Consider the following 26,960-nt stretch of genomic DNA (forward strand, 5'->3'; position numbering starts at 1 on the left):
CTAGAACCATTGTCATGAAACTAAACGACTCTAAAACGTGTATTGATAATTTAGTTTCGATTTCGCATAAGGTATTTGCAGGTTAGCTTTAATGTTTCTTTGTTCTTTTTTCTTCTTAGCAAAATTTTGTAAATAGCCTGATACTAAAGATAAGCCGAGAACAGTTCAAGATCACTGGTAATTAGAGATTAGTAGAGTTGATGATGATCCACTATAAAAGCACTACAGAGGGCGGTTAAGGTTCTTGACGGCAAGTAGTGGGCCATCGCGTGGACTGTGTACGGGCTAATTAGTTAATGGGTATTTAAATGGGTGGTCGGGTAATTGCTATTACAGTGGGGAAGAAAGCTAGAGGATAGAACTACAGAGCTAGATCACCAGTCAAATAACTCTTGAATTTAATGTGATAATTTACAGATGATAGTGAGTGGATAATCAGTGAGTGGATAATCAGTGAGTGGATAATCTGTGAGTGGATAATCTGTGAGTGGATAATCTGTGAGTGGATAATCTGTGAGTGGATAATCTGTGAGTGGATAATCTGTGAGTGGATAATCTGTGCTAGCATACAGTAAAGGAGGTTCAGAGGCTTTGTGTTGAGGGTTACATTTAAAGGAGGAAAGATACATTGTTCTGTCGGATATTTTGTCTTCAGGTAGACGACTCGTGTAAAATGCTGACACTGCTCACCTCCCTCCTCCTCCTGACCTCCAGTGTCAAGGTCGTGTGTGAGATTGAGTTTATAGCTGAAAGATTACCACTGCAGGTTAGTAAAAAAACAAGTTAATAAAAAGTCTAGTGACAATTTAAGCGCAATTTCCTTATGTTATCCATAACAATTTTAAATCGAGATAAATCATATATTCAGCAAATTTTTTGTGACCGAACGAAAGGATATTTTTGAAAACTTTCTTCGGCAAAATAGTTCTAAATTATGGTAGGAATCGATTGGTAAATGTTTCAAGTCGCTAAGTGGTCTGGTTGCTGAGATATGGGCCATTTTTTGGCCCACAATCATCCTTGGAACTTGCTTAACATATTTGCTTAACATCCATCCATCCGTCCGTCCGTCCGTCCGTCCGTCCGTCCGTCCGTCCGTCCGTCCGTCCGTCCGTCCGTCCGTCCGTCCGTCCGTCCGTCCATCCATCCATCCATCCATCCATCCATCCATCCATCCATCCATCCATCCATCCATCCATCCATCCATCCATCCATCCATCCATCCATCCATCCATCCATCCATCCATCCATCCATCCATCCATCCATCCATCCATCCATCCATCCATCCATCCATCCATCCATCCATCCATCCATCCACCCATCCACCCATCCATCCATCCATCCATCCATCCATCCATCCATCCATCCATAAATAACGAATTAATAATCGCAATTGTCAGTATAGAAATTGCGCTAAAAACTTATGTTTACATACTTTAAAGTACTGTTAGAACCGATGAAATAAGAAATGACTGCTTGTGGTTTTATGGTAGGCTACACCAGTTCTGTTGATTGGTGTCGGGAGAATGTGTTCAGTCATCCTTATAGTCAGCACGTGAACTCGTTCAACCGTAAATCCCTTTTGTTTCGTAGGTTTTCGAAGCTTTAGCAGTAATGACATGACTCTTGTAGGTGCTTGGTGTTTACATGTCATTCAGCCTACATTCAAACACATGTCATCCACATGTCATTTCGCCTACACATCATAAACACGTTTTGTACATGTCATATGTGCATTCATTCACACGTCATATGCATTTACATCAACCCGAGAAGCTGGCTACACGATTTTATTCATGCTTATACGATGTAGAGAAGCGATGTGCCAATTACAACACGTTCTTTCATGTTCCAACCAAAGACTACTTAATTTACCTTATCAACTTTCTTAGAATACGAAATATAAATTGTCCTTTATTTTTATTTTTTACAAAATGGCCGACAGAATATCGTATGATGAATTCACTGCCCGCAAGCTAAAGAAATGTTTACCATCACTTGACCTACTGAGCTAGAAGACGATTGGCTAAAGCCTCCAAAACCTCCCATCTTCCCCCCTACCCCCAGTGCAGATGTGTACATCTTGGTGTTTGTTTTACCTAATGAAGCGAGGCTCATTTCGTCGAATGCTTAAAAAACCCAATTGTAAATATTTAAATGTTGAGCTTCACCAGTTCCCCTTATATATGTGCCCCCCCCCATCACCCCCCACAAAAAGTTTAAGCAAGCAGACTTCAAAACACTTTGTTTTGTCCTGACGATTTCACTGTCAAAACATCCCAAACAAGTTTTGTCAAAAAATAAAATATGCAATTTTTTTTTTTAAAAACCACTTCTCAAGACACTGTTGTAATGTAAAGGATAAAATTCAATTTGATGTGTATGTCTTTTATTTTATTATAACGTCAAACTGTTTGTCATGTGACAACATATGATTTGTTCACCTACTTTTGTAAAGTTGTTGTCAATTATTTATGTCATGTTCACATATAATGTGGTGTTGTAAAGTTATTGTCAAGTATTTATGTCATGTTCACATATAATGTGGTTTACCTACTTTTGTAAAGTTATTGTCAATTATTTATGTCATGTTCACATATAATGTGGTGTTGTACAGTTATTGTCAACTATTTAAGTCAAGTTCACATATAATGTGGTTTACCTACTGTTGTAAAGTTATTGTCAACTATTTATGTCATGTTCACATATAATGTGGTTTACTTACTTTTGTAAAGTTATTGTCAACTACGTCGTGTTTAAATATAATGTCGTTCATCTATTGGTGCTAACCATTGAACACTCCTGTTGTCAAGGGCAACCGACCAGTCGCAGGCTCCCCATGGCCACAGCCAAAAACTTGGACACGGGTCAACGAGACATTGACCTTCAACCCTGACCAGTTGACCCTCGTGACGAACGTGTCATGTGACCTGATCGAGCATGCGTACTCAAGGCTGTCTGACCGTCTGAAAACAATCTCCGCATCTGTTGGTGGGTCAAGCGTGACCCCGCCCAGTACAGGGTCAAGGTTACGAGTTTTCCTGCAGCCGAAGAATAAGAGTTGTCCCGGATACCCCCGGCACGGCATGGCAGAAGATTGTACGTAACCCCCAGCTAGAATATGCTCAGACTGTTATCAGACTACATCAAAATTATGAAGAAATTTGCCCCTATAAATTATAATTCTTTCAGTAAATTGGCTTTTTAGAAGTGCAGCTAGGGGAGGTAAAACGGTGAATGGGATTAATTTAAAAAAAAACATAATTCAGTGTATTTCTTATCGTGTATGAAAGATTAAGTTTACATTTGTTTTCTTTGATTAAATAATTAAAATACTCTGAAAATTAAAGAATTAGGTTTATTTTACCATAACCATGTTTGTTTTAATTTAAACTAACATCACAAACATTGCATCACTGTAAAAATATTAAATTGTTTTTGTGTTTTAATATTTAACAGATAGCATTTTCATCACGGACAATGTAACCATTTCATCCACTGAAATCTGGGGCCTAATCTGGGGTTTGTAATGTATGTGTTTTGTTCTGTTGGTCTACAGCTTGTCTTGTCATTCGTTTAACTTTGGCGAGATATTAAAGGGTTGTATGTAAAACAAATTTTTTTAATACTTCCAAATTTCCACGAAAAAAGACACAATGAGGATGTTGAGTAATGAATGAATTGATGAGGGTTTTAATGAGGTTTTTAATAAGAGTATTATTGTGATTACTTAATAAGAGTGCCTCTACTAATTATACTAATTATCCAAATTTATTTTAGCGCTAGAGACTTTAAGCCAGCTCATGTATATGATAGATGGGAAGGTAAGACAAAGTACATTGTATATATATATATATATATATATATATATATATATATATATATATATAAGGTTCATATTCATGCAACACATTCATACTGCACATGATTCAGATACAACATAATACGTTGCTACATTTATATTGCTCAATGTGTTATATGAGTGTAAAATACCGTGCATCCACCTTAGTAATTCAATTTAATGAAAAAAATTTGACCGCTTACATCAGGAAGAGGACTTTTATTTAACAATATTATATAAATAAGGTGACTTTATTTTTTGTTCATCAACAAGAGACATAACTATTTTATTTAACACTGGTACATTAACAAAGGGACATAACAATTTAATTTAACAGTGATACCTCAACAAAGGGACATAACTATTTTATTTACCAGTGGTACATCAACAAAGGGACTGTACTCGACAAGCCAAGGTTCTCATATCGTGGTCTTCATCTGGACACAGCCAGACATTTTTATCCCGTGGACATTTTGAAGAAAAATCTGGTTAGTTTAGTCGTGATGTGAGTCGTGATGTTAGTCGTGATGTTAGTCGTGGTGTTAGTCGTGATGTTAGTGGAGATGTTAGTCATGGTGTTAGTGGTGATGTTAGTGGTGATGTTAGTGGTGATGTTAGTCGTGATGGTAGTCGTGATGTTAGTCATGATGTTACTCGTGATGTTAGTCGTGATGATAGTCGTGATGTTAGTGGTGATGTTAGTGGTGATGTTATTTGTGATGTTAGTGGTCATGTTAGTCGTGATGTTAGTGGTTATGTTAGTCGTGATGTTAGTCGTGATGTTAGTCGTTATGTTAGTCGTGTGGTTAGTCGTTATGTTAGTCGTGTGGTTAGTCGTGATGTTAGTCGTGATGTTAGTCGTGATGTTAGTCGTGATGTTAGTCATGATGTTAGTCGTGATGTTAGTCGTGATGTTAGTCGTGATGTTAGTCGTGATGTTAGTCGTGATGTTAGTGGTGTTAGTCGTAGTGTTAGTCGTGATGTTAGTCGTGATGTTAGTCGTGATGTTAGTCGTGATGTTAGTCGTGATGTTAGTGGTGATGTTAGTCGTGATGTTAGTCGTGATGTTAGTGGTGATGTTGGTCGTGATGTTAGTCGTGATGTTAGTCGTGATGTTAGTCGTGATGTTAGTCGTGATGTTAGTCGTGATGTTAGTCATGATGTTAGTCGTGATGTTAGTCGTGATGTTAGTCGTGATGTTAGTCATGATGTTAGTCGTGATGTTAGTGGTGTTAGTCGTAGTGTTAGTCGTGATGTTAGTCGTGATGTTAGTCGTGATGTTAGTCGTGATGTTAGATGTGATGTTGTTAGTGGTGTTAATTGTGATGTTAGAGGTGATGTTAATTGTTATGCTCATCGTATTCGCAGCATTAATGAGCTTAACATAAACTAATTAGAATTTTTATAACAATGTAACAATGACAAGAAATATTTGTTCGAATTAAACGCCGAATGCTGACTAAAAATTAAGCTATGCAAACTGTACTATCTTTGTCATTCTGACACGGATGTCATGTTAGTGTCATTAATAACCCTTGATGCCATGTCTGTGTCATTAGTACGGAAGTTGTCTAGATTGTGTCATTTGTAACCCTGATGTCATGCATATGTCATGAGTACCGAAGTTGTCTTGTTTGTGTCATTTCTACACAGGATATCATGTATATGTTATTTATAACCAGGGTGTCATAGGTAAACCAGAATGTCTTTTATACATATGATGTCATGTTTGTGTCATTAATAACCCAGGATGTCATGCATGTGACATTTGTACCCCTGATGTCATGCATGTGTTATTTATTATCAGGATGACATAAGTGACACATAATGTCATATTTGTATGAATTGTATCCAGGTTGTCATCAGTGTTTCTTCCAGATTTTTTCTCATTGGAAAGGGGGGGGGGTGCACTTGATATTTTCGGGGGGGGGGGGGGTCAACATTTTCTGGGGGGGGGGGGGGGGGTAAAAGTATATATTTTCTATATAAACTTCATTTTGTTCGGGGGGCAGTAGACTTTCTTCGGGGTGGGGGGAGGGGCATTACGCCCAACTAAGAGATGCCTGTAAGAAACTCTGGATGTCAAATAAATGTCATTAGTAAGCCATGATGTCATGAATCTGTCATTTGTACCCAGGATGTCATGGCGATGAACAAATTCAACGTCTTCCACTGGCATATCGTGGATGCTCAGTCTTTTCCTTTCGAAAGTAAAACCTACCCAAACCTTACACTAAAGGTGAGACAACCTACCCAAAGCTTACACTAAAGGTGAGACAATCTACCCAAAGCTTACACTAAAGGCGAGACAAAACCTACCAAAACCTTACACTAAAGGTGAGACAAAACCTACCTATAATAGATTGACGACAGAAGCCTGTGGTTGTATATAACACATTTAATGGGTCTAACTACATCACGATGGTAAGACACAGAGAGGACGGACGGAAGTACACAAGGGACATCACTCAAGATAACAATAATATAAATATAATACTAATACAGAGAGTGAGTTCCCTTGACCTCACAATTAACTCAATCTATTACATCCCTTTACCCTTAGAACACAATAACACATCTCTCAATAGAACAATTGATAGTATCCTAAAATCACCAATTATATTGTAACATGAACACTATGGTAGATTACATCCTTACAAACAATGCACAATATGCTACAACATAATCAAGATACAAAACAATAATGTCAAAGTCCTCTTGACCTTTAAAATCATAGGTCTAACTTATTTGGGACTTTGATTGTCCTGCTTGACCTTCTCAGTGGCTTCTGATTTGGTGACTCAAGATTCTGACCATCTGGATTCTCTATCTCAGGAGGTCTAGGATTTAAATCATTAACTCCAGAATTTACATTTTCTGACTCCAGACAACTTGGTTCACTCATATCAACAGAACTTGGTTGTAGAACAAACTGAGTTGGTGTGAACTGTTCAGATTTGGTGGGATTGGCAGATTCACACTTATTATCTGCACAAGTTATTTTTAACTGGTCTGCATGTCTACGGACAATAAGTCCATCATTTGTTTTTACTTTATAAGACACAGGTCCTGTACATTGAACAATTTGACCTGGAACCCATTTTTCCTTTCTCCCATAATTTCTTAGATACACATTATCATTAACTGCAAATTCTCTTTCAATGGATGATTTGTCATGATTTACTTTTTGTGTATGTTGATGTTGGGAAACAGACCTTTGAAAAGTTGGATGTAGTAGGTCAAGATGAGTTTTAATTTTCCTAACACATAGCAATTCACATGGTGCAACACCTGTTGTTATATGAGGAGTTGTGCGGTATTTGGTTAAGAACCTGTTTACTCTTTCTCTAAGAGAAAACTTGTTACCGGTATTCATTTTTACCATAGCGGTTTTGAATATGCCTACCGCTCTTTCAGCTAAACCATTCCCAGCAGGATGATAGGGGGATGTGGTTATATGCTCAATACCATTTGCCACACAAAACAGTTTAAACTCATGAGCTGTGAAACTAGGCCCATTATCTGAAACAATTTGATCTGGTAATCCATGAGTTGAAAATATTTCCTTAAGTTCTATAATGGTATCATTTGCAGTGATTGTGTTCATGATTTTAACTTCTAACCATTTAGAATGTGAATCAATAACAATTAAGAACATTTTGTTCATGAAAGGTCCTGCGAAATCTATATGTATACGTTTCCATGGTTCGATTGGCCAGTCCCAGTTTTGCAAAGGTGCTGTAGCTGGTTGATTTGAATGTTGTGCACAGCTTGAACAAAGTTTTACATATTTTTCAATATCAGCATCCATATGTGGCCACCAGAACCATGATCTTGCTAGACTCTTCATTTTGGAAGAACCAAGATGAGTATCATGTAAAGTTCTTAAAACTTCTTTTTGTAACATTTTGGGGATAATTACTCTTGACCCCCATAGTATACATCCATCTTCTAGACTTAACTCTGTTTTTCTTATTTTATATGGCTTTAAGTCCTCATTCACTGACTCTTCAGGCCAACCATTCTTACAGTACTCATATACTTTTATTAAGCACTCATCTTTTTGTGTTTCTCTCTTAATATCATTCACATTTATATTGGAGTTATCCATGATAGTGAAGAGAACAAAAACATCTTCTGGTACATAGCTCAGGCTTTGGTTTTTTAAAGGTAATCTACTAAGACTATCTGCACTATTCTCAGATCCAGGTTTGTATTTCAATTCATAATTGTATGCAGTTAGTGTGATAGCCCATCTTTGAATTCTTGGTGAGGCATGCTCAGGTAGGGTTTTGTTTTCTCCAAATAAACCTAGCAATGGTTTATGATCTGTAAAGATGGTGAACTTCCTACCAAACAGAAACTTATGAAATTTCTTAACACCAAAAATGATGCCTAAGCCTTCCCTATCTAACTGAGAATAATTTTTCTCAGCCTGATTCAAAGATCTACTGGCAAAAGCAATGGGTCTGTCACCCTTCTCATCCATGTGGGACAAGACTGCTCCTACACCATCTGGTGAAGCATCACATGTCAATACAAGTCTTTTCCCTGGGTCATAGTGAGTTAGTAAGGTGTCAGCAGACAAAGCCTCTTTTGCTGTGTTAAAAGCAGTATCTTGTTGTTTACCCCAGTGCCAAGTTGCATTTTTCTGTAGCAGCTTGTACAGTGGTGATAGTTTACCAGACAGATTCCCTATGAACTTTGCATAGTAATTTATTAAGCCCAAAAAAGCTCTTAGTTGTTGAGTATTTTCAGGTTTGGGTGCTTCCTTAATGGCTTTTGTTTTCTCAGGTTGAGGTCTGATGCCTTGCTTGCTTAATATATAACCAAGAAAACTAATTTCTGTCAGCATGAATTGACATTTATCTTTGTTTATCTTTAAACCTTTTTCACCAACAATTTTTAATACTTTATCAAGTGTTTTAAGATGTTCAGTGTCATTCTTACCAGTTATGTACACATTGTCAAAGTACACACAAACATTTGGAATGTCCTTAAAAATACTGTCCATGACAGCTTGGAAAATTCCAGGGCTGGATGATATGCCAAAACATAGTCTTTCATATTGGTAGAGTCCTTTATGTGTGTTTATTGTCGTATAGACTTTTGAATCTGGATGCAGTTCTAGTTGAGTGTAAGCATGACTAAAGTCTAATTCAGTGAATTTGTCTCCTCCTGCCAAATTCAAAGAAATTTCCTCAATGTTAGGTATAGGGTACCTATTTAGCTCTATTTGCTTATTCAGTGTAGTTTTATAATCTCCACAAATTCTTATAGAACCATCCTTCTTTAACACTGGCACAATGGGTGTCGCCCAATCGGAATAGTCTACCTTCTTTATAATGCCATTAGATTCCAATCTACTTAGCTCATTTTCAATTTTATTCCTCATTGCATAAGGTGGAACTCTAGCTTTGCAGTATCTTGGATTTGTATCTTTAATGCTTAACTTCACTGTTCTATCATTTAGTAATCCAGAGTTACCAAAAACACATTTATTTTCAGATATTACTTTATCTAGTGAAGTAAGACTAGATTCTTTTACATTCTTCAATGAACAAATACTCTCCCAATTTAACTTAAGATCACTTAACCAGTTCCTACCTAGTAATGGCGGTCCATTTCCTTCAACCACAAGAAGAGGAAGTTTAACACTTTGACCATTATAACTTACATGAACCATACACTCTCCTATTACCGGAACATTGTCACCAGTGTATGTTGTTAGACACTTGTGACACGGCTGTAGAGGCACTGATTCTCCTTTGACAGCGTCAAAATCTTTCTTTGTTATGACTGTTAGAGATGCTCCAGTGTCAAGTTGGAAGCTGATGCTCTTACCGTTGATATTAACTTGTACATTGATGGGAGCATGACTTATTGATTTAACAGAGAACAGGTTGAAATCCGGCTGCAAATCAATTTGAGCATTTTCACAGGTAGAGTGGTTCATTGGTTGGGTTAGGTAGTCTTGGTGAGAGTTAACATAGTGCTGCTTTTGGTTGCGGTACTGTCTTGACTGGCTAGATTTAGCAACAGACGAAGACTTTGTGAAGCAGGCCTTGGCAATGTGACCTTGCTTACCGCACTTATAACAAGTTGCTAACTTGAACTTGCACCGATGAGATGCATGGGGACCTTTGCATCGATGACATTTTTGATAATTATTACTAGATTTAGATCTAGGACTTGAACGAGCAGGGTGTTTAGCATAAGTTGGAATGCTCTGATGGGGTTGATGTTTATTGACTAACCTGCTGTTTACTGCATGGATCCCTGAAGGCGTTAGAGATTTCGCCGCATCTGATGATTGCTGGATTGAAGTTGCAAGTTGTATTGCTTTTTCTAATGTTAGATCTGACTCGAGCAGCAACTTTCTTTGAATATCAGGGCTGTTTACACCTGTCACAAACTTTTCACATAGTCTGTCAGACAGCGTTTCTCCAAATTCACAGAATCTACTTAAATGACGTAAAGCAGCAACATATTATGATATTGACTCGTTTGGTTGACGAGTCCTACTGTCAAATCTAGCTCTACATAGAAACTTTGATGGGGTAGGCGCATGGTGGTCTGTTAGCAATTTGCTCAGCTCGTTAAAGCTCTTGGTAGTTAGACTGGCTGGTGCGCATAAGTCTTTTAGTAGCCTAAATTGTTGAGGCCCTATGACTGTTAACAAAACAGCTCTCTTTTTGGCTTCTATCGTCACGTCGTTAGCTTCTAGGTAAAAGCTTAACCTCTCTAGGTAATCTTGAATGATTTCATCATTCGCATCAAATTCTTTTATTTGGCCATACAGCGCCATAATTCTAGAAATAATTAGCTAATAAGCTCTAGCAAACCTCTTTTTTGCGTAAGTAGGTGCTCTTTCTAGTAGATGTTTATCCTTCGTCGCCAGTTATAATAGATTGACGACAGAAGCCTGTGGTTGTATATAACACATTTAATGGGTCTAACTACATCACGATGGTAAGACACAGAGAGGACGGACGGAAGTACACAAGGGACATCACTCAAGATAACAATAATATAAATATAATACTAATACAGAGAGTGAGTTCCCTTGACCTCACAATTAACTCAATCTATTACACTACCTAACCTAACAATCAAGTTTCAGGTGGAATAATTTCATTAAATATACATTAAATACAATATATTAATGAAATATACATTGAATACCAAATGATAATTAAATATAGAGAATTTTAAATCATTTTTCAACAAACCTCTATCTCTCATACTATGAAATAAATTTAAAAAAAAAACATTAAAAAAATAAAAGTATTTACACGAAGTAATTTGGGTAATCGTGACTTTATGATATTAATTATTGAGTGACACAACTGACATGATTTTTTTTTACATTGTGCTTGCTTTCTTATAATTATAGGTTGTATCAATTAATTTCTTATATTTTGAGATCGAATCAGTTCCTTCAATTTAATAATAATAAGCGACATTTAAAAAATAAGTTTTAGTCAATTTAGTTTTGTAATTCATGTGAGGAATATTTATGGTCTAAGGGAGTTAACTGTATAAATGTTTTCAAAAAAGTTTTCTATAGAGTTGCCTTTCTTTTTTACCAAAATTAAAAAAAAAAAGGTACGGTAAATTGAATTTTTTTATCTAAAGTATTATGTAACAAATGAAATATTGTTAAAAACTATATTTTGAAATATATAACAGTAACCCATTTATTAGAAAATATGTCGTCATTTATCTGATAATTCAGTTTACAAAAGGTGTTTAATGTTTAATATAGCCTTAAAAATATGTTTTATAGCACAGTAAATACAACTAACGTTTTTACCGTTTTGGTTCAACATATAGATCTAGTCACGATTAAGAAAATATTCTTTTCAAAAATAAAATAATTTAAAAAAATGTTAACAATTTTTTTTAGGAAAAGGGAAGTAACAAGTATTTTACTTAAGATTATTTTGTTTTCTAGAGTTATATACCATTCTGTACAATAAAACAAAATGACTTTTTTGTTGTGTACAATTAAATGGCATCTTTAATTTTTAAAATTCATTTTGTTTTACTAGAGTTGCTTCCCCAAATAATATTTGACCTTAGGCCTAGATATTTTACATTTCTCGTCAATCAATGTAATTTCCATCTTATACAGCTGTATTAGAAGAGGAATATCAAGCACTTTCTTGCATTTAAAAAAAATCGTTATGAATTTTTTTATCAGCTAAACATATTAATAAGTAAAACAGTTAATGAATTGATTAAAATTTACACAAAATTACTTTGAGAGAAGCTATGGGCATTTATTTAAACGACTAATTCAAGTTACGGAATATGCTTTATTTACACAAAGATAGAACGGGATGCTATACCCGATTTATAAATTGAAACTTCCACAAGGATAAATATTTTGATCAGTATTACAATGTGTTAATATTAAAAATAAATAATAAATAACAATATTTTAAAAAAATGTTTTACGGTTGTTTTTCTATTTGCACTCAATGTATCTCTAATAATATTTGTGAATCTCAATTAAGATAATTAATTTAAATTAATTATTAAATTTAGTAGTACCCATAACGTTAATTAAAAATTAGCAATAGTTAAGTGTCTTTTTAAATAAGTAAAATTAATTGCAAGTTTGAAGAATAACTTGGAAGTAAAGAATTTTTTTTTTAAATGTTGTTTTCAGGGCGCGTACACTCCACGCCTAGTCTACAGACAGAGCGACGTGCGCGAGATTATCGAGTTGGCCAGACTTCGTGGCATTAGGGTGTTGCCAGAGTTTGATACACCTGGACATGCGCACTCGTGGGGTAAAGGTCATCCGGGTGAGCAATAATGTTTATAATTAAAGTTATTAATTATTTTTATGGTAATATAGTTTATAATTCACGTTATTAATTATTATTATGGTAATAAGGCCTGTAATTCACGTTATTAATTATTATGATAGTAATAATGTCAATAATTCACGTTATTAATTATTATTATGGTAATAATGTCTATAATTCACGTTATTAATTATTATTATGGTAATATAGTTTATAATTCACGTTATTAATTATTATTATGGTAATAAGGCCTATAATTCACGTTATTAATTATTATGATGGTAATAAGGCCTATAATTCACGTTATTAATTATTATTATGGTAATAATGTCAATAATTCACGTTATTAATTATTATTATGGTAATAATGTCTATAATTCACGTTATTAGATATTATTATGGTAATAATGTCTATAATTCACGTTATTATGGTAATACTGTTTATATTTCACAATAGTATGGTAATAATATTTATAATTCACGCTATTATTATAAGAATGTTTATCATTAACGTTATAATTTTATGGAATTTATTTTTTCTGCTGTGATAAATTATCAATAAAATCCAAACGAAATTCATCACTGAAAACGTATGCTTAATTAAGTTAATTTCTATAGTTAAGTGAATTTCATATTTCTTATACACCTTGTTCGGTGCTAAAGATTAAATGTGATAGATCTAAATACAAGGCATCTATTTGATAGCCTGAGACTATGGGGTGCCATTAGAACTATATGATAGTGTTAACACACTACACCAACTGACTTAACCCTAACTGACGAGCCATCTCTTGTGTCCCAGAACTGCTGACGTCATGCTACAACAAAGGTCAGCCTGACCAGGCCGTGTACCCGCGACACGCAGAGAGGGAAAACTTTGACCCCACCAAAAACGAGACCTTCACCTTTCTGTCCAACTTCTTCGCTGAGGTCAAGTCAGTCTTTGTGGATGATTTTATCCACATGGGAATGGATGAGGCCCACTACATGTGCTGGTAAAGTAGAGTTGTCGTGTAGCCTCTAGTGTTGGGTGAGTGACGAGATGAGAGAAACCACGTCGAGAGTGAGTCGAGCGATAGAACCATTGGCATATAACGTGAGTGGTCTGGGTTTGAATCTTCGTGAATAAGACTATTACGACGCACAGGTCGACCCACATGACATCCTATGACATCAATGACATGTAGTCAACAGTAAACAATCTTTAAAGTACAAATACAATAATAACTATAAAACAATAGGCAAGACCGCTGAGGGTCTATAATGTAAAAGAAAACTTTAAAAGAAAAAGACGAATTAATACAAGGATATTTTGCTCCATCCACTCATATGAACGACAGAAACATGTGTATAAAGTAAAGAATCATCTTTAGACCTAGCCATCCTTTGGGCAGGTGAAGTAGAGCATACGTTTTTCGTCCTCGGCATTGGAAAGAAATGTGGGGTCAGCACTTTATCCAGCCACCTTTACTTTCCCTAACATGAGTTATGTACCCATCATAGTTTGGACATTCCACTGACTCAAACCCGGATTCGAACTCGAGACTTCAGTGTTAGCAGCCTAGCGCTCTAGCGCTTAGGCCACGCCGTCCAATCAGGTGTAATTAGTCTTAAGATAATAAATACCTACAACAGGGAGTCGAGTCCAGTGATCGCCAAGTTCATGGCCGAACTCGGCATTCCTGCAGGGAACTACAGCGGTCTGGAATCTTACTTCAGCCAGAGACTGCTGGACATCATGGGTCAGATGGGGAAGCGTGTCGTCATATGGGAGGACCCAGTCAACCATGGCGCTAACGTAGGTGGACGGTCTACATGAAGGTTGGCATGACATGAGTGTGTGTGTTTGTGGGGGGGGGGTGGTTTGTGTGAAATGGTGTGGTGATGGTGTGTGTGTTTTGTGTGTGAGAAGCTTGGATTGTGTGTTGGATGGCCAATTAAATCTATCGTGAATGGGGAGGGGGCAATTAAACTCTATGGACGGTCAACTAAACCTATCGTGACAGCCAACTAAACCTACATGGACGGCCAACTAAACCTATTTGGACGGCCAACTAAACCTACCTGGACGGTCAACTAAACCTACCTGGACGGCCAACTAAACCTATTTGGACGGCCAGCTAAACCTACCCTTGTGTTCCAGATCTCCCATAGCGCCTGGGTCCAGGTCTGGAAGGACAGCAACCAGGCCCTGGAGACCACCCCACCCTGGCAGACCCACCTCCTACAGGCCGTCAGGCTCGGCTATGACGTCATCTTCTCCTCCTGCTGGTACCTGAATAAGATCGCCTACGGCCAGGACTGGAAGAATTTTTACACCTGCGACCCGTACAACATCGCAGGTGAGAGCTTGATATGATACATGGCTATGTAACGTAATCGAACAATTTAATGAATACAAAACAGTTTTGAAAGAAAATGTGTTGATGTACAAACTGTACGCATCAATGTTTTTAAACAAGTTCTATACAACAATGTTTTGAAACAAATTCTACGCAACATTGTTTAGAAACAAACTCTATGCTACAATGTTTTTAAACATGGTCTTGAACCAATGTTTTGAAAAAAATTGTATGCAAATATGTTTTGTAGAAAATTTTATGCAACAATGTGTTGAAACATGTTCCTTAAAACAATCTTTTAAAACATATTCCTTAAAACAATGTTTGAAGCATATTTCTTAAAACAATGTTTTGAAACATGTTCCTAAAACAATAATTTGAAACATGTTCCTGAAACAATGTTTTGAAACATGTTCCTGAAACAATGTTTTGAAACATGTTTCTGAAACAAATCTATGTTCCAGACTCTGCCACTGCCGAAGAACTCAACAGGATCCGGGGTGGGGAGGCGTGCACGTGGAGTGAGTACATTGACGAGCACAGCCTGTTGTCAGTCATTTGGTGAGTAGGTCAATCTGTTGTCAGTCATTTGGTGAGTAGGTCAATCTGTTGTCAGTCATTTGGTGAGTAGGTCAATCTGTTGTCAGTCATTTGGTGAGTAGGTCAATCTGTTGTCAGTCATTTGGTGAGTAGGTCAATCTGTTGTCAGTCATTTGGTAAGTAGGTCACACGGTATTCGTCTCAGATACGTCACTAGCTCAGTTGGTTTACATGCGTGTCAGGGGGCGACTGGATTCAACAGATACCAGTGTTTTTTCCAGTCTTTTTTTTTCTACAGAAGGGTACTTGAAATTTCCGGGGGACGGGTGGGGGGTGGGGGACGGACTAAAATTTCCAGGGGTGGGGGGGGGGGGGGGCGGACACTGTTAAAATTATGTATTTTTTTTTATCAATTAAATTTCGTTCGGGGAGTGTGTGTGTGTGTGGGGGGGGGGGGGGGGCGGTAGATTTTCCATATGATCGTCTGCGTGGTGATCCGTCACGTGATGGATGTCACGTGACTTATAATCGTCTGCTTTCAGGCCGAGAGCTTCTGCCGTGGCTGAACGGTTGTGGAGTGACGTCACAGTGAACGACACAGATGACGCGACGTTTCGATTAGATCAGCACCGGTGCCGGATGGTGAGGTAGGACATGGTGAGGTAGGACAGGGTGAGGTAGGACACGGTGAGGTAGACACGGTGAGGTAGGACATGGTGAAGTAGGACATGGTGAGGTAGGACATGGTGAGGTAGATATGGTGAGGTAGGACATGGTGAGGTAGGACATGGTGAGGTAGGACATGGTGAGGTAGGACATGGTGAGGTAGGACATGGTGAGGTAGATATGGTGAGGTAGGACATGGTGAGGTAGGACATGGTGAGGTAGGACATGGTGAGGTAGGACATGGTGAGGTAGGACATGGTGAGGTAGATATGGTGAGGTAGGACATGGTGAGGTAGGACATGGTGAGGTAGGACATGGTGAGGTAGGACATGGTGAGGTAGGACATGGTGAGGTAGATATGGTGAGGTAGGACATCGTGAGGTAGGACATGGTGAGGTAGGACATGGCGAGGCAGCAAATGTTGTGGGACATGATGGAGTGGACATGATGAGGTAGAAACGGTGAGGTAGGACATGGTGAGGTAGGACATGGTGAGGTAAGACATGGTGAGGTAGGACATGGTGAAGTAGGACATGGTGAGGTAGGACACGGTGAGGTAGACACGGTGAGGTAGGACATGGTGAGGTAGGACATTGTGAGGTAGGACATTGTGAGGTAGAACAGGGTGAGGTAGGACACGGTGAGGTAGACACGGTGAGGTAGGACATGGTGAAGTAGGACATGGTGAGGTAAGACATGGTGAGGTAGGACATGGTGAGGTATGATATGGTGAGGTAGGACATGGTGAGGTCGGACATGGTGAGGTAGGACATGGTGAGGTAGATATGGTGAGGTAGGACATTGTGAGGTAGGACATGGTGAGGTAAGACATGGTGAGGTAGGACATGGTGAAGTAGGACATGGTGAGGTAGGACATGGTGAGGTAGGACATGGTGAGTAGGACATAGTGAGGTGGATATAGTTAGGTAGGACATGGTGAGGTAGGACATGGTGAGGTAGGACATGGTGAGGTAGGACATGGTGAGGTAGGACATGGTGAGGTAGTACATGATGAGGTAGGACATGATGAGGTAGGACATGATGAGGTAGGACATGATGAGGTAGGACATGATGAGGTAGGACATGATGAGGTAGGACATGATGAGGTAGGACATGATGAGGTAGGACATGGTGAGGTAAGACATGGTGAGGTAGGACATGGTGAGGTAGGACATTGTGAGGTAGGACACGGTGAGGTAGGACATTGTGAGGTAGGACATGGTGAGGTAGGACATGGTGAGGTAGGACATGGTGAGGTAGGACATTTTGAGGTAGGACATTGTGAGGTAGGACATGGTGAGGTAGGACATGGTGAGGTAGGACATGATGAGGTAGGACATGATGAGGTAGGACATGATGAGGTAGGACATGATGAGGTAGGACATGGTGAGGTAGGACATGGTGAGGTAGGACATGGTGAGGTAGGACATGGTGAGGTAGGACATGGTGAGGTAGGACATTGTGAGGTAGGACATTGTGAGGTAGGACATTGTGAGGTATGACATGGTGAGTAAGAACATGGTGAGGTAGACGTCAATTAACGTTCTCCTTACATGGAAGCTGTCAGCAACCTTTCTATTATACTAGGCATGCTGCCCAGCTTCGCTTAGGCTTTCGAAAACATTGAGAATTTGAATGCTTAATTCGCCCGAAGGTCGGTCTACGACCTCAAGAGTTATGAAGAGGTTCCTCCGTGGACATTTTTTTTCGATTTATAGCTCATATAAGGTACCGGTCAGTCGAGGTCAGTTTTGACCCCAACATCGTAGACTTTTCGGCCAACCGGCCCCCCGTGTTCTGTCGCACCAAGGCAAGATCATGCCAAATTTGAAGCGCCTGCGGCGCCGGGAAGTGCCCTATTGGACACCCGACAATCTAGATCTAGATCTAGATTCCTAAAAGAATTTTTTTTTAAGTTTAGCCCGAGCATAATAAAAAAGAATACATTAACCAAGTTGACTTGCTGTGTCTCGAACCCGCACCACCTGCGTGGTTTAATGTACACTAACATCTCCGCTATTTAGTCACCTTATAAAATACGGAGAATGAAACACGTATTTTAAAATCTTAACTTACGCGAATATGCCTATTCTTTCAAATTAATTTTTTATCCCAAATTAGCCAGTTCATAACAAAGATTTTGTATAAAATAAATAAGTCTTGAAATAGTTTAGTCCTAATATAGAAATTTATTTTTGGAATTGATTTTAGAGAAGTTAGAGTCTAAATCTAGATCTTAGCGTCTACGTCTAGATCTAGTTAATAAGTTATTGCGTAGATTTAGATTTAGATTTAGTCTAGAATCTCTAGATCTAGAATCCAAATACATAAAATAAATTTGTGAGTTTAGACCGGAAAAATTGTATTGTATACATTTCATAGTGTACGTAGATCTAAATCAAATTTGAATGAAATAGTTCATTTCTTTTCATTCTAAACACGGCAGATGACGTCATTAGTTAATGTATAAGCAATAGTGACGTGTGACCTACTTAGGTCGAGTCAGGTTCTATTTTTATTTTGACATTGTATAATACCTTATATGGAGTGATTGTGCAACATAGAAATTTTCCATTAAGATCTGATTGAATGATTCTGGTCAGATGACTATCCCAACCAATGGCTACATGAGTTGAGGATAATCTCCCCTGTGGCAGAAGTCTTTAATTGCACCGCACACTCGCCACACGTGGCAGTTTTACCTTGATCAGGCAGCCGTCCATATTGTCCGGCTATAGACTCTGACCATTTGAACGTGAGAGAACTTAAGTCCTGTGTGTGCTACGCTTTCTTAAGTTGATTTAGTCTTCTAGTATAATATTACTTGTCGCCAAGTAATTCTTGAAGCTATAGCAGTGTTGTGTGGCCTGTGGCTATTTATTTTAGGCAGTGTAGAAATCTGTGATAGTGTTTTTTCCTACACTCTGTAAGTTGGGTTTTGATATTTTATACATTAAATATTTTATCTAGTTTCACCTTGTGTTCTGCCACAACTGTGTTCGCTGATTAAAGGTTGTATGTAGATTGGATGAGTGTTAATTACAATAGTATCACTAGTTTCCCCTAGACATCGAATTCGAGCCCTAGTGTGCCGTTGTGTTAGTATTCATCCATTTAAGCCGTACGGCATTTGCATATAACCCCGAAAAAAGAATCCGGGGACGTTCACCTTCTATTTGGCTGATAGATAGGGGACGTTACAAAGTGGGGGCTCGCCGAGATTTAATCTGTCGTTCCAGTTGTGGGTTATATCAGTAAGCACTAAGTTTAGTTTGATTTAGTTGTGTTTATATCCAGTGAAGCCGTGTTATTGAAACGCGCGCAAGGCTAGGATTATCTAGGTCAATAGCCAGACGTGTCGTCCTAGATTGAAGAGGTCAAGTACACGGCCCAACGCACCGTGTTAAGTTAGTGAACCTAGGCTTGTTGTGATTTGAAAGTTAGTGTTATGGAATCTTTTTTGGCTAATCCCACGGTTGAAGATGTAGAAAAGTTGAGTAGAAAAGTTTTGGTTAGTGTTGTTAAGGAATTGAAATTGGATTATTCTGTTACGCAGAAATCAGAGGTGTTGAGAGATAAAATTGTTGTTCATTTCATTAATGAAGGTGTATTTGATGAAAGTTTGTTGGCGGATGTGTTACTTCGCGAGGAGAAACCTCTAGAAGAGAGGGAGCTTTTGTTAAAAGAAAAGGAGTTTGAAACTAAAAGTGCTTTAGAGAAGGAGAAAGTTGCTTTAGAGAAACAGGAGTTAGAGGCTAAAATTGCTTTAGATAAGAGGAGGTTGGAATTAGAGTTTGGTCAAGTTAGTGATGTCACTTCTCTGGTAGATCCAAAAAAGTTGTCGGTAGGGCAAGTGATTGCCAAATTTGGGAAATTAGTTCCTAAATTTGATGAAACAGATTTGGTCGTTTTCTTTAACTCATTTGAGAGTTTAGCGAAGACATGTGAATGGCCCGAAACTTCCATTACTGCTTTATTGAGCTCGGTCCTTACTGGGAAAGCTGCAAAAACATACCAGGCACTCTCTCACGACGTTCAAAATAACTATAGTTTGGTCAAGACTGCCATTTTGAAGGCCTACGCACTGACGCCCGAGGCCTATCGGACAAAATTCCGAACACTCCGCAAGTTACCCACTCAATCATATGTGGAATTTCTCTTTGAAAAGGAGAAAATATTCTCAAGGTGGCTACACTCTGAAGAAGTTTCTGAGTTTGAGAAACTCAGGTCACTTATCCTTAGGGAAGAATTCCTATCGTCCCTGCCTGAAGAGATACGACTACACATACTGGATAACAAGATAATTGACATCCAGAAGGCTGCTGAGTCGGCTGACACATATATGTTGGTGCATAAGAAACCACCAGTGTCAGGAAACCGCCTCAACCCCGTGCTTCCCCTTTTTGGCAGCAATCCTCCTGTTGGCCAATACGTGAAGGCATCACAGTCCAGAGAGAAACCAAGATCAACTCTCAATCGTCGAGCAGTTTGCCAGTTCTGCAAAAGACCTGGTCATCATGTCAAGGACTGTTACAAACGTCGTCAATATAACAGAGAGGTGGTGCGTACTTCTGCGCACTATGCTCTACCCCCTCAAGCTGCCGGTTCAAATATGAACTCTAGAATTCCAAGGGACGCTAACCCTAAGTGTCCGCAAGAAGGTAGTCAAGTCTCCACACATTATGTGCAGTCACATTTTGACTGTTCTCGCCACCATCCAGTTTCTTCCGAGTCTACCGATCTCGAGGGATCGAGAAAAGTTGACTTTTCATCTTTTATTGCCGAAGCCATCATTAGCAAACCAGGTGATCCGTTGTCTCAGCGGAATATCACCGTCCTAAGAGACACAGGAGCGTCACAATCACTCCTTTTGAAAAGTTCAATGGACATTACACCAGAGACGAACACCGAAAGGATTTCCATTATCCAGGGAGTGGGGACAAAATCAACTGTCGTCCCTTTACACAAGTTTGCTCTGAAACATCATCTCGTCGAAGGTGAGGTCATTTTAGGTGTGATAGATAGTATTCCTGTCCCAGGAGTACACCTACTTCTAGGGAATGACCTTGCGGGAAGCAAAGTATACCCCTGTACGGTTTCAAACCCTTTGTCAACAGTTCCAGATAATGATAATGAACTGTATCCTGCATGTGCGGTGACAAGGAGCCAGACCAAACAATTGGCTGACATAACGTCTGAACCACACCCGCCATCATCGTCAAGAAATTCGACTCCCAAATTGGAGTCTATGCTTCCAGAAAACACAAGCCTGGGCTTACCCCTGAGAATATCTCAGGAAGACATCATTAAAGCTCAACAAGTCGACGCGGAACTCAAAGCAGCGGTCGAAAAATCTCTATCATCTGACGATGGAGAATATTTCTCCGAGAACGGCCTCTTCTTTCGTCGCGCTATACCAGTGAATGCCTCACCAGCCGAACCATGGTTGGGTAAAAACCAGCTGTGGGTCCCTCCACCTTATCGGCATGAAATACTTAAGCTGGCACATGACCATCCAATGTCAGCGCACCCAGGAGTCTCTAAAACGACAGCGAAGATCAAAGAACTGTTCTTTTGGCCCAAAATGAGAAATGATGTGTCGCGTTACTGTAAAAGTTGCACGAACTGTCAGTTGGCCGGAAAGCCAAACCAGACAATTCCTAAGGCCCCTTTGAGTCCGATTCCTGTATTAGAAGAACCCTTTTCTAAAATCGTCATGGACTGTGTAGGTCCCTTGCCTAAAACCAAGGCGGGCAACGAGTACCTACTTACCTTTATGTGTTCAAGTACCCGTTTTCCCGAGGCGATTCCCTTACGGAACATTAAGGCAAAGACTGTAGTCAGAGCCATGACCCGGTTCTTCACTACCTTTGGATTACCTAGAATCGTGCAAACAGATCAAGGCAGCAACTTCACCAGTCACCATTTTCAGGAAGCACTAGCCAAGCTAGGCGGTACCCACATCACCAGCTCAGCCTACCACCCTCAGTCTCAAGGCGTACTTGAGAGGTTCCACCAAACCCTCAAAACCATGCTAAGAACGTTCGCTAACAGTAACACCCAATGGGATGAGACTGTTCCTTGGATTATTTTCGCCGCGAGGGACTGTGTCCAGGACTCTTTAGGTTACTCTCCTTTTCAACTTGTGTTTGGACATTCTGTCCATGGTCCCCTGAAGCTGATACACGAACGGTGGACAGGTACCAGCGATCATCTTGTGGAAAACTTTGACGATTTTCACGTTCGACTGAAAGCTGTGTGCGAGATGGCTCACAAGAACTTAAGGAAGGCCCAAGTGAAAATGAAAGGACTGTATGATAAGAGTTCTTGTAAACGAACATTCAATCCAGGCGAGAAAGTTCTTGTGTTAGTGCCTAATCTGAACAATGCGTTATCCTTGAGATATTGTGGACCCTTTACTGTGCATTCAAAATTAAGTGATTTGAACTATGTGGTCAATACGCCCGACAGAAGAAAGAAACAGACAGTGTATCATGTTAACTCACTGAAAAAGTATTATGATAATTGTAACAATTTTCATTCCACAGCTAAGATTACCTTACCTGTATGTTCAAATGTTTCTGATGATGTGATACATGATAAATTGAAACCCCCAAAATTGGTAAATTCTTCCTTTTTAGATAATTTGAATGTCCACCTTATGCATTTGTCCACAGAGGAAAGCCATAGATTGTCTCAGTTATTCGAGACATTTCCCTCTATTTTTGGGGATATCCCCAAAGAAGCGAAGGTTCCACCTCATGATGTAGACGTAGGTGACGCAAAACCCATTAAACAACACCCCTATAGAGTTAACCCGGAAAAAGCTGTTTTGATAAAAGATGAAATTGATTATATGCTCAAGAATGATATCATTGAGCCCAGTTTCAGCAGCTGGAGTTCCCCATGTCTCCTAGTACCGAAAGACGGTGGATCTTTCAGGTTTGTGACCGACTTTAGGAAGGTAAATGCGCTCACCAAAGCTGATTCCTATCCTTTACCTCGAATAGAAGACGTTATTGATAAAGTTGGTCAGGCTAAGATAATTTCCAAAATTGATTTACTTTCAGGATACTGGCAAATCCCCTTATCTGACCGTGCAAAAGAATTATCTGCTTTTGTAACCCCTAATGGTTTTTATAGATACAAACGTATGCCTTTTGGTATGCGCAATGCTGGTCAAACTTTCCAGAGGGTCATTAACTCTGTCATTGCTGACATCGACCAATGTGAGGCCTACATAGATGATATAGTTGTATTTTCTAATACTTTTGAAGAACATATTGTTCAGTTGACTAACCTTTTTAGAAAATTGTCTGAAGTGAATTTTACGGTAAACTTACATAAAAGTAATTTCTGTAAAGGTTCAATTACCTATTTGGGTTATCAAGTGGGAACGAACCAAGTTCGGCCCATTGAAGCTAAAGTAGATGCTATTGTAAGGTTACCTCCTCCCAAAAATTGTAAAGAAATCAAAAAGTTCCTTGGGATGGCTGGTTACTATAGGCGGTTCTGTCAAAACTTTTCAGCTATTGCTGAACCTCTTACTGCATTATTGAAAAAGGGTGTTGAGTTTGAATGGTCAAATAAATGTCAAGAAGCTTTTTTAACCATTAAGTCATTTTTATCTAATGCTCCTGTTATGGCTGCACCAGATTTCAGCAAGCCCTTTAAACTTGCCATTGATGCTAGCAACTTAGCCATTGGCTCAGTCCTATTTCAAGAAGACAACATGGGAATTGACCATCCCATTGCCTTTTTTTCCAGGAAGTTAAATGAGAACCAAAAGAATTACTCTACTATTGAAAAAGAGGCTTTAGCTTTGGTTTTGTCATTACAACATTTTGAAGTCTATGTCTCTTCTTCAACCAATCCAGTCAGAGTGTTTCCTGACCATGATCCCCTGAAATTTACCTCTAAGTTAGGACAGACAAATCAAAGAATATTGAGATGGTGCTTATATTTCCAAAATTTTAATCTGGAAATTTCACACATTAAGGGTAGTGATAATGTTGTGGCTGATTGTTTGTCAAGGATGTAAAATCTTATTGCACACATTGATCATGTGACATGTTTTGTGGTTCATTAAGACCATACACAAGTGTTGTGTTTTCACATGAAAATGGGTGGTATGATTTTTGATTTTTTCAAAATTCCAATCCTGTTGAATATTTTGTTTATTTTCAGGTGAACCTTAATTAAAGGTGGTGTTTGATTATATGTAATCTTTTATAATAATATGTCTCACATGACTCAGTTGATATTGTAGCTAGTCATTGAAATAAAGGTCTTACCCTAGCGGGTTTACCACTTTTAATATCCTCATGGAAATGTTGTAATACCCTTTTCTGAGGGATTTTGATGTATAATTACTTTTTGAAGGGTTACTTCCCTTTCACCAATTGTAAAAGTTTGAGTTACTTCCCTTTTATGTTCAGGGATATTTTCATCTGGTTTTATGATTTTGATTGCCTACATTTGTAAAACATTTTTGTTATGTCATTGCCAGATTGGTTCCTTATGTATGTTTTGTGGAACCTATCTGTCACTTCCAAAAAGGGAGGGGATGTGACCTACTTAGGTCGAGTCAGGTTCTATTTTTATTTTGACATTGTATAATACCTTATATGGAGTGATTGTGCAACATAGAAATTTTCCATTAAGATCTGATTGAATGATTCTGGTCAGATGACTATCCCAACCAATGGCTACATGAGTTGAGGATAATCTCCCCTGTGGCAGAAGTCTTTAATTGCACCGCACACTCGCCACACGTGGCAGTTTTACCTTGATCAGGCAGCCGTCCATATTGTCCGGCTATAGACTCTGACCATTTGAACGTGAGAGAACTTAAGTCCTGTGTGTGCTACGCTTTCTTAAGTTGATTTAGTCTTCTAGTATAATATTACTTGTCGCCAAGTAATTCTTGAAGCTATAGCAGTGTTGTGTGGCCTGTGGCTATTTATTTTAGGCAGTGTAGAAATCTGTGATAGTGTTTTTTCCTACACTCTGTAAGTTGGGTTTTGATATTTTATACATTAAATATTTTATCTAGTTTCACCTTGTGTTCTGCCACAACTGTGTTCGCTGATTAAAGGTTGTATGTAGATTGGATGAGTGTTAATTACAATAGTATCACTAGTTTCCCCTAGACATCGAATTCGAGCCCTAGTGTGCCGTTGTGTTAGTATTCATCCATTTAAGCCGTACGGCATTTGCATATAACCCCGAAAAAAGAATCCGGGGACGTTCACCTTCTATTTGGCTGATAGATAGGGGACGTTACAGACGTCACAGTTTTATGCGTTCTTTTTCACATATATTAATGCTTTTCCGGTTGCATAAATAATACTGTTTCTCTACATTCGAATACGCCTTTAATTTTTATTTTTCTTCTTTAACTAAAATTGTGGTTATACATTTAAAACATCTAACATATTATTTTCAACAAAAGTCCGTAAAAAGTTCTTCATATATCGCTGCCGATTCTGACGTGATGTCCGGCGAAAATATTTTGCGGACAGACAGAGAGAGAGAGAGAGAGAGAGAGAGAGATGTGCGAACGTGGGGATTTATATATTAGGATAGACACAACAAGTAACATTAATCTAATACATGAAAGCAAACATCATTCTTCTAATATGGGCACAGCAAATAAAACTCTACTTATACAGACACAGAATAGCATTACTTACAATAAGTAAAACTACTAATAGTCTAATATGGACATTGTATTATTGTATAACCTTACACCCCATGAAACTAGCTGTTTTATTTTTACAGACTGGGAATTCCCGCTCAGCCCATACTGCCGGGCTACTGTCAAGACGACTACAACACGGACAACTCGGTCACTGTCCACGTCTACAGACCAGCACAGGAGCAGGTCCTAGAGCCCACTGGCCAATGTGGCAACTCTGCGCTGGCAGTCAGCCAATCAGAAGGCGTGTCTATGTTGACGTTGTCAGCTATTTTTCTAACGCGAATCTTTTGTTTTATTGGGTGATTAAAATTTTATTAATTGATTTCGTGTTGAAATTGTAGCTAAATGTTTTACTTAATCTACAGAATAAATGTCTTTAAAATGCGTAATTGATTTTGTTTCCTTTGTTATTTTACAGTTCATAGTTAGTATTAGTAATATATATATATATATATATATATATATATATATATATATATATATATATATATATATATATATATATATATATATATATATATATACAAACTTATAATACCTAATTTATATTTAGTTTTTTAACAGTGTATTTTTTTTTGTAAAGATAAACTTTAAAATTTTGTTAATTTAAAAACAGTTACCACTACACCTAATAATTACAATGTCCAATTAAGTAAATCGTGATGTTTTTTGTTTCACTTTGTAATGCTAATTACAATGAGTCGCCCAATCGACGCAAGTACTTTCTCTGAAATGGTTGTTGAATTAAAAAAATATTTTTTATAATTTTTTATTTAATCAACTTATTTATGAAGCGGTTTTGCTTTGTGTTAGATATTAAGTAAAGAAATAATATTTTAACGACACAATTTGTGGCCGTCTTTATGATTTATTGAATGTATTGTAATATTAGATACATTTAAAATATTTCCGAGATAGCCACATTTGATGTCTTTATGAGAGTGATAATTTGGTATCCTTAAGGAGTGCATCTAGATTTTTCTAAAAAGGCTTACATGTATTGTGGATTGAATTTGGATTCTGATGCGGTAGTTAATATGATAAATAA

General features: G+C 38.2%; 1 protein-coding gene across 1 annotated transcript; it reads left to right on the plus strand.

The window, feature by feature from the left end:
- Nucleotides 1–434: 434 nt before the first annotated feature.
- LOC131935849 (beta-hexosaminidase subunit beta-like) lies at nucleotides 435–26,327 on the plus strand. Its single transcript, XM_059292552.1, has 14 exons — nucleotides 435–558; nucleotides 660–766; nucleotides 2,815–3,100; nucleotides 3,461–3,523; nucleotides 3,782–3,825; nucleotides 4,220–4,330; nucleotides 5,980–6,081; nucleotides 12,520–12,658; nucleotides 13,464–13,656; nucleotides 14,297–14,459; nucleotides 14,805–15,003; nucleotides 15,468–15,564; nucleotides 16,086–16,190; nucleotides 25,993–26,327. The coding sequence occupies exons 2-14, from the start codon at nucleotides 674–676 to the stop codon at nucleotides 26,213–26,215; spliced, it is 1,818 nt and encodes a 605-aa protein (XP_059148535.1). The 5' UTR covers nucleotides 435–558; nucleotides 660–673; the 3' UTR covers nucleotides 26,216–26,327.
- Nucleotides 26,328–26,960: the final 633 nt, after the last annotated feature.

Source organism: Physella acuta, unplaced genomic scaffold, assembly GCF_028476545.2.
Source record: "Physella acuta isolate Inbredline_101_S28 unplaced genomic scaffold, ASM2847654v3 ptg000013l, whole genome shotgun sequence".
NCBI lineage: Eukaryota > Metazoa > Mollusca > Gastropoda > Physidae > Physella > Physella acuta.

Bases quoted from the DNA above. Each gene is read 5' to 3' on its own strand.
- LOC131935849 (XM_059292552.1), top strand. From the start codon at position 674: ATGCTGACACTGCTCACCTCCCTCCTCCTCCTGACCTCCAGTGTCAAG. The intron at 4,331-5,979 runs GTTAGTTTAGTC...ATTTGTACCCAG, and splicing joins ACATTTTGAAGAAAAATCTG to GATGTCATGGCGATGAACAA. The intron at 15,565-16,085 runs GTGAGTAGGTCA...GTCTGCTTTCAG, and splicing joins AGCCTGTTGTCAGTCATTTG to GCCGAGAGCTTCTGCCGTGG.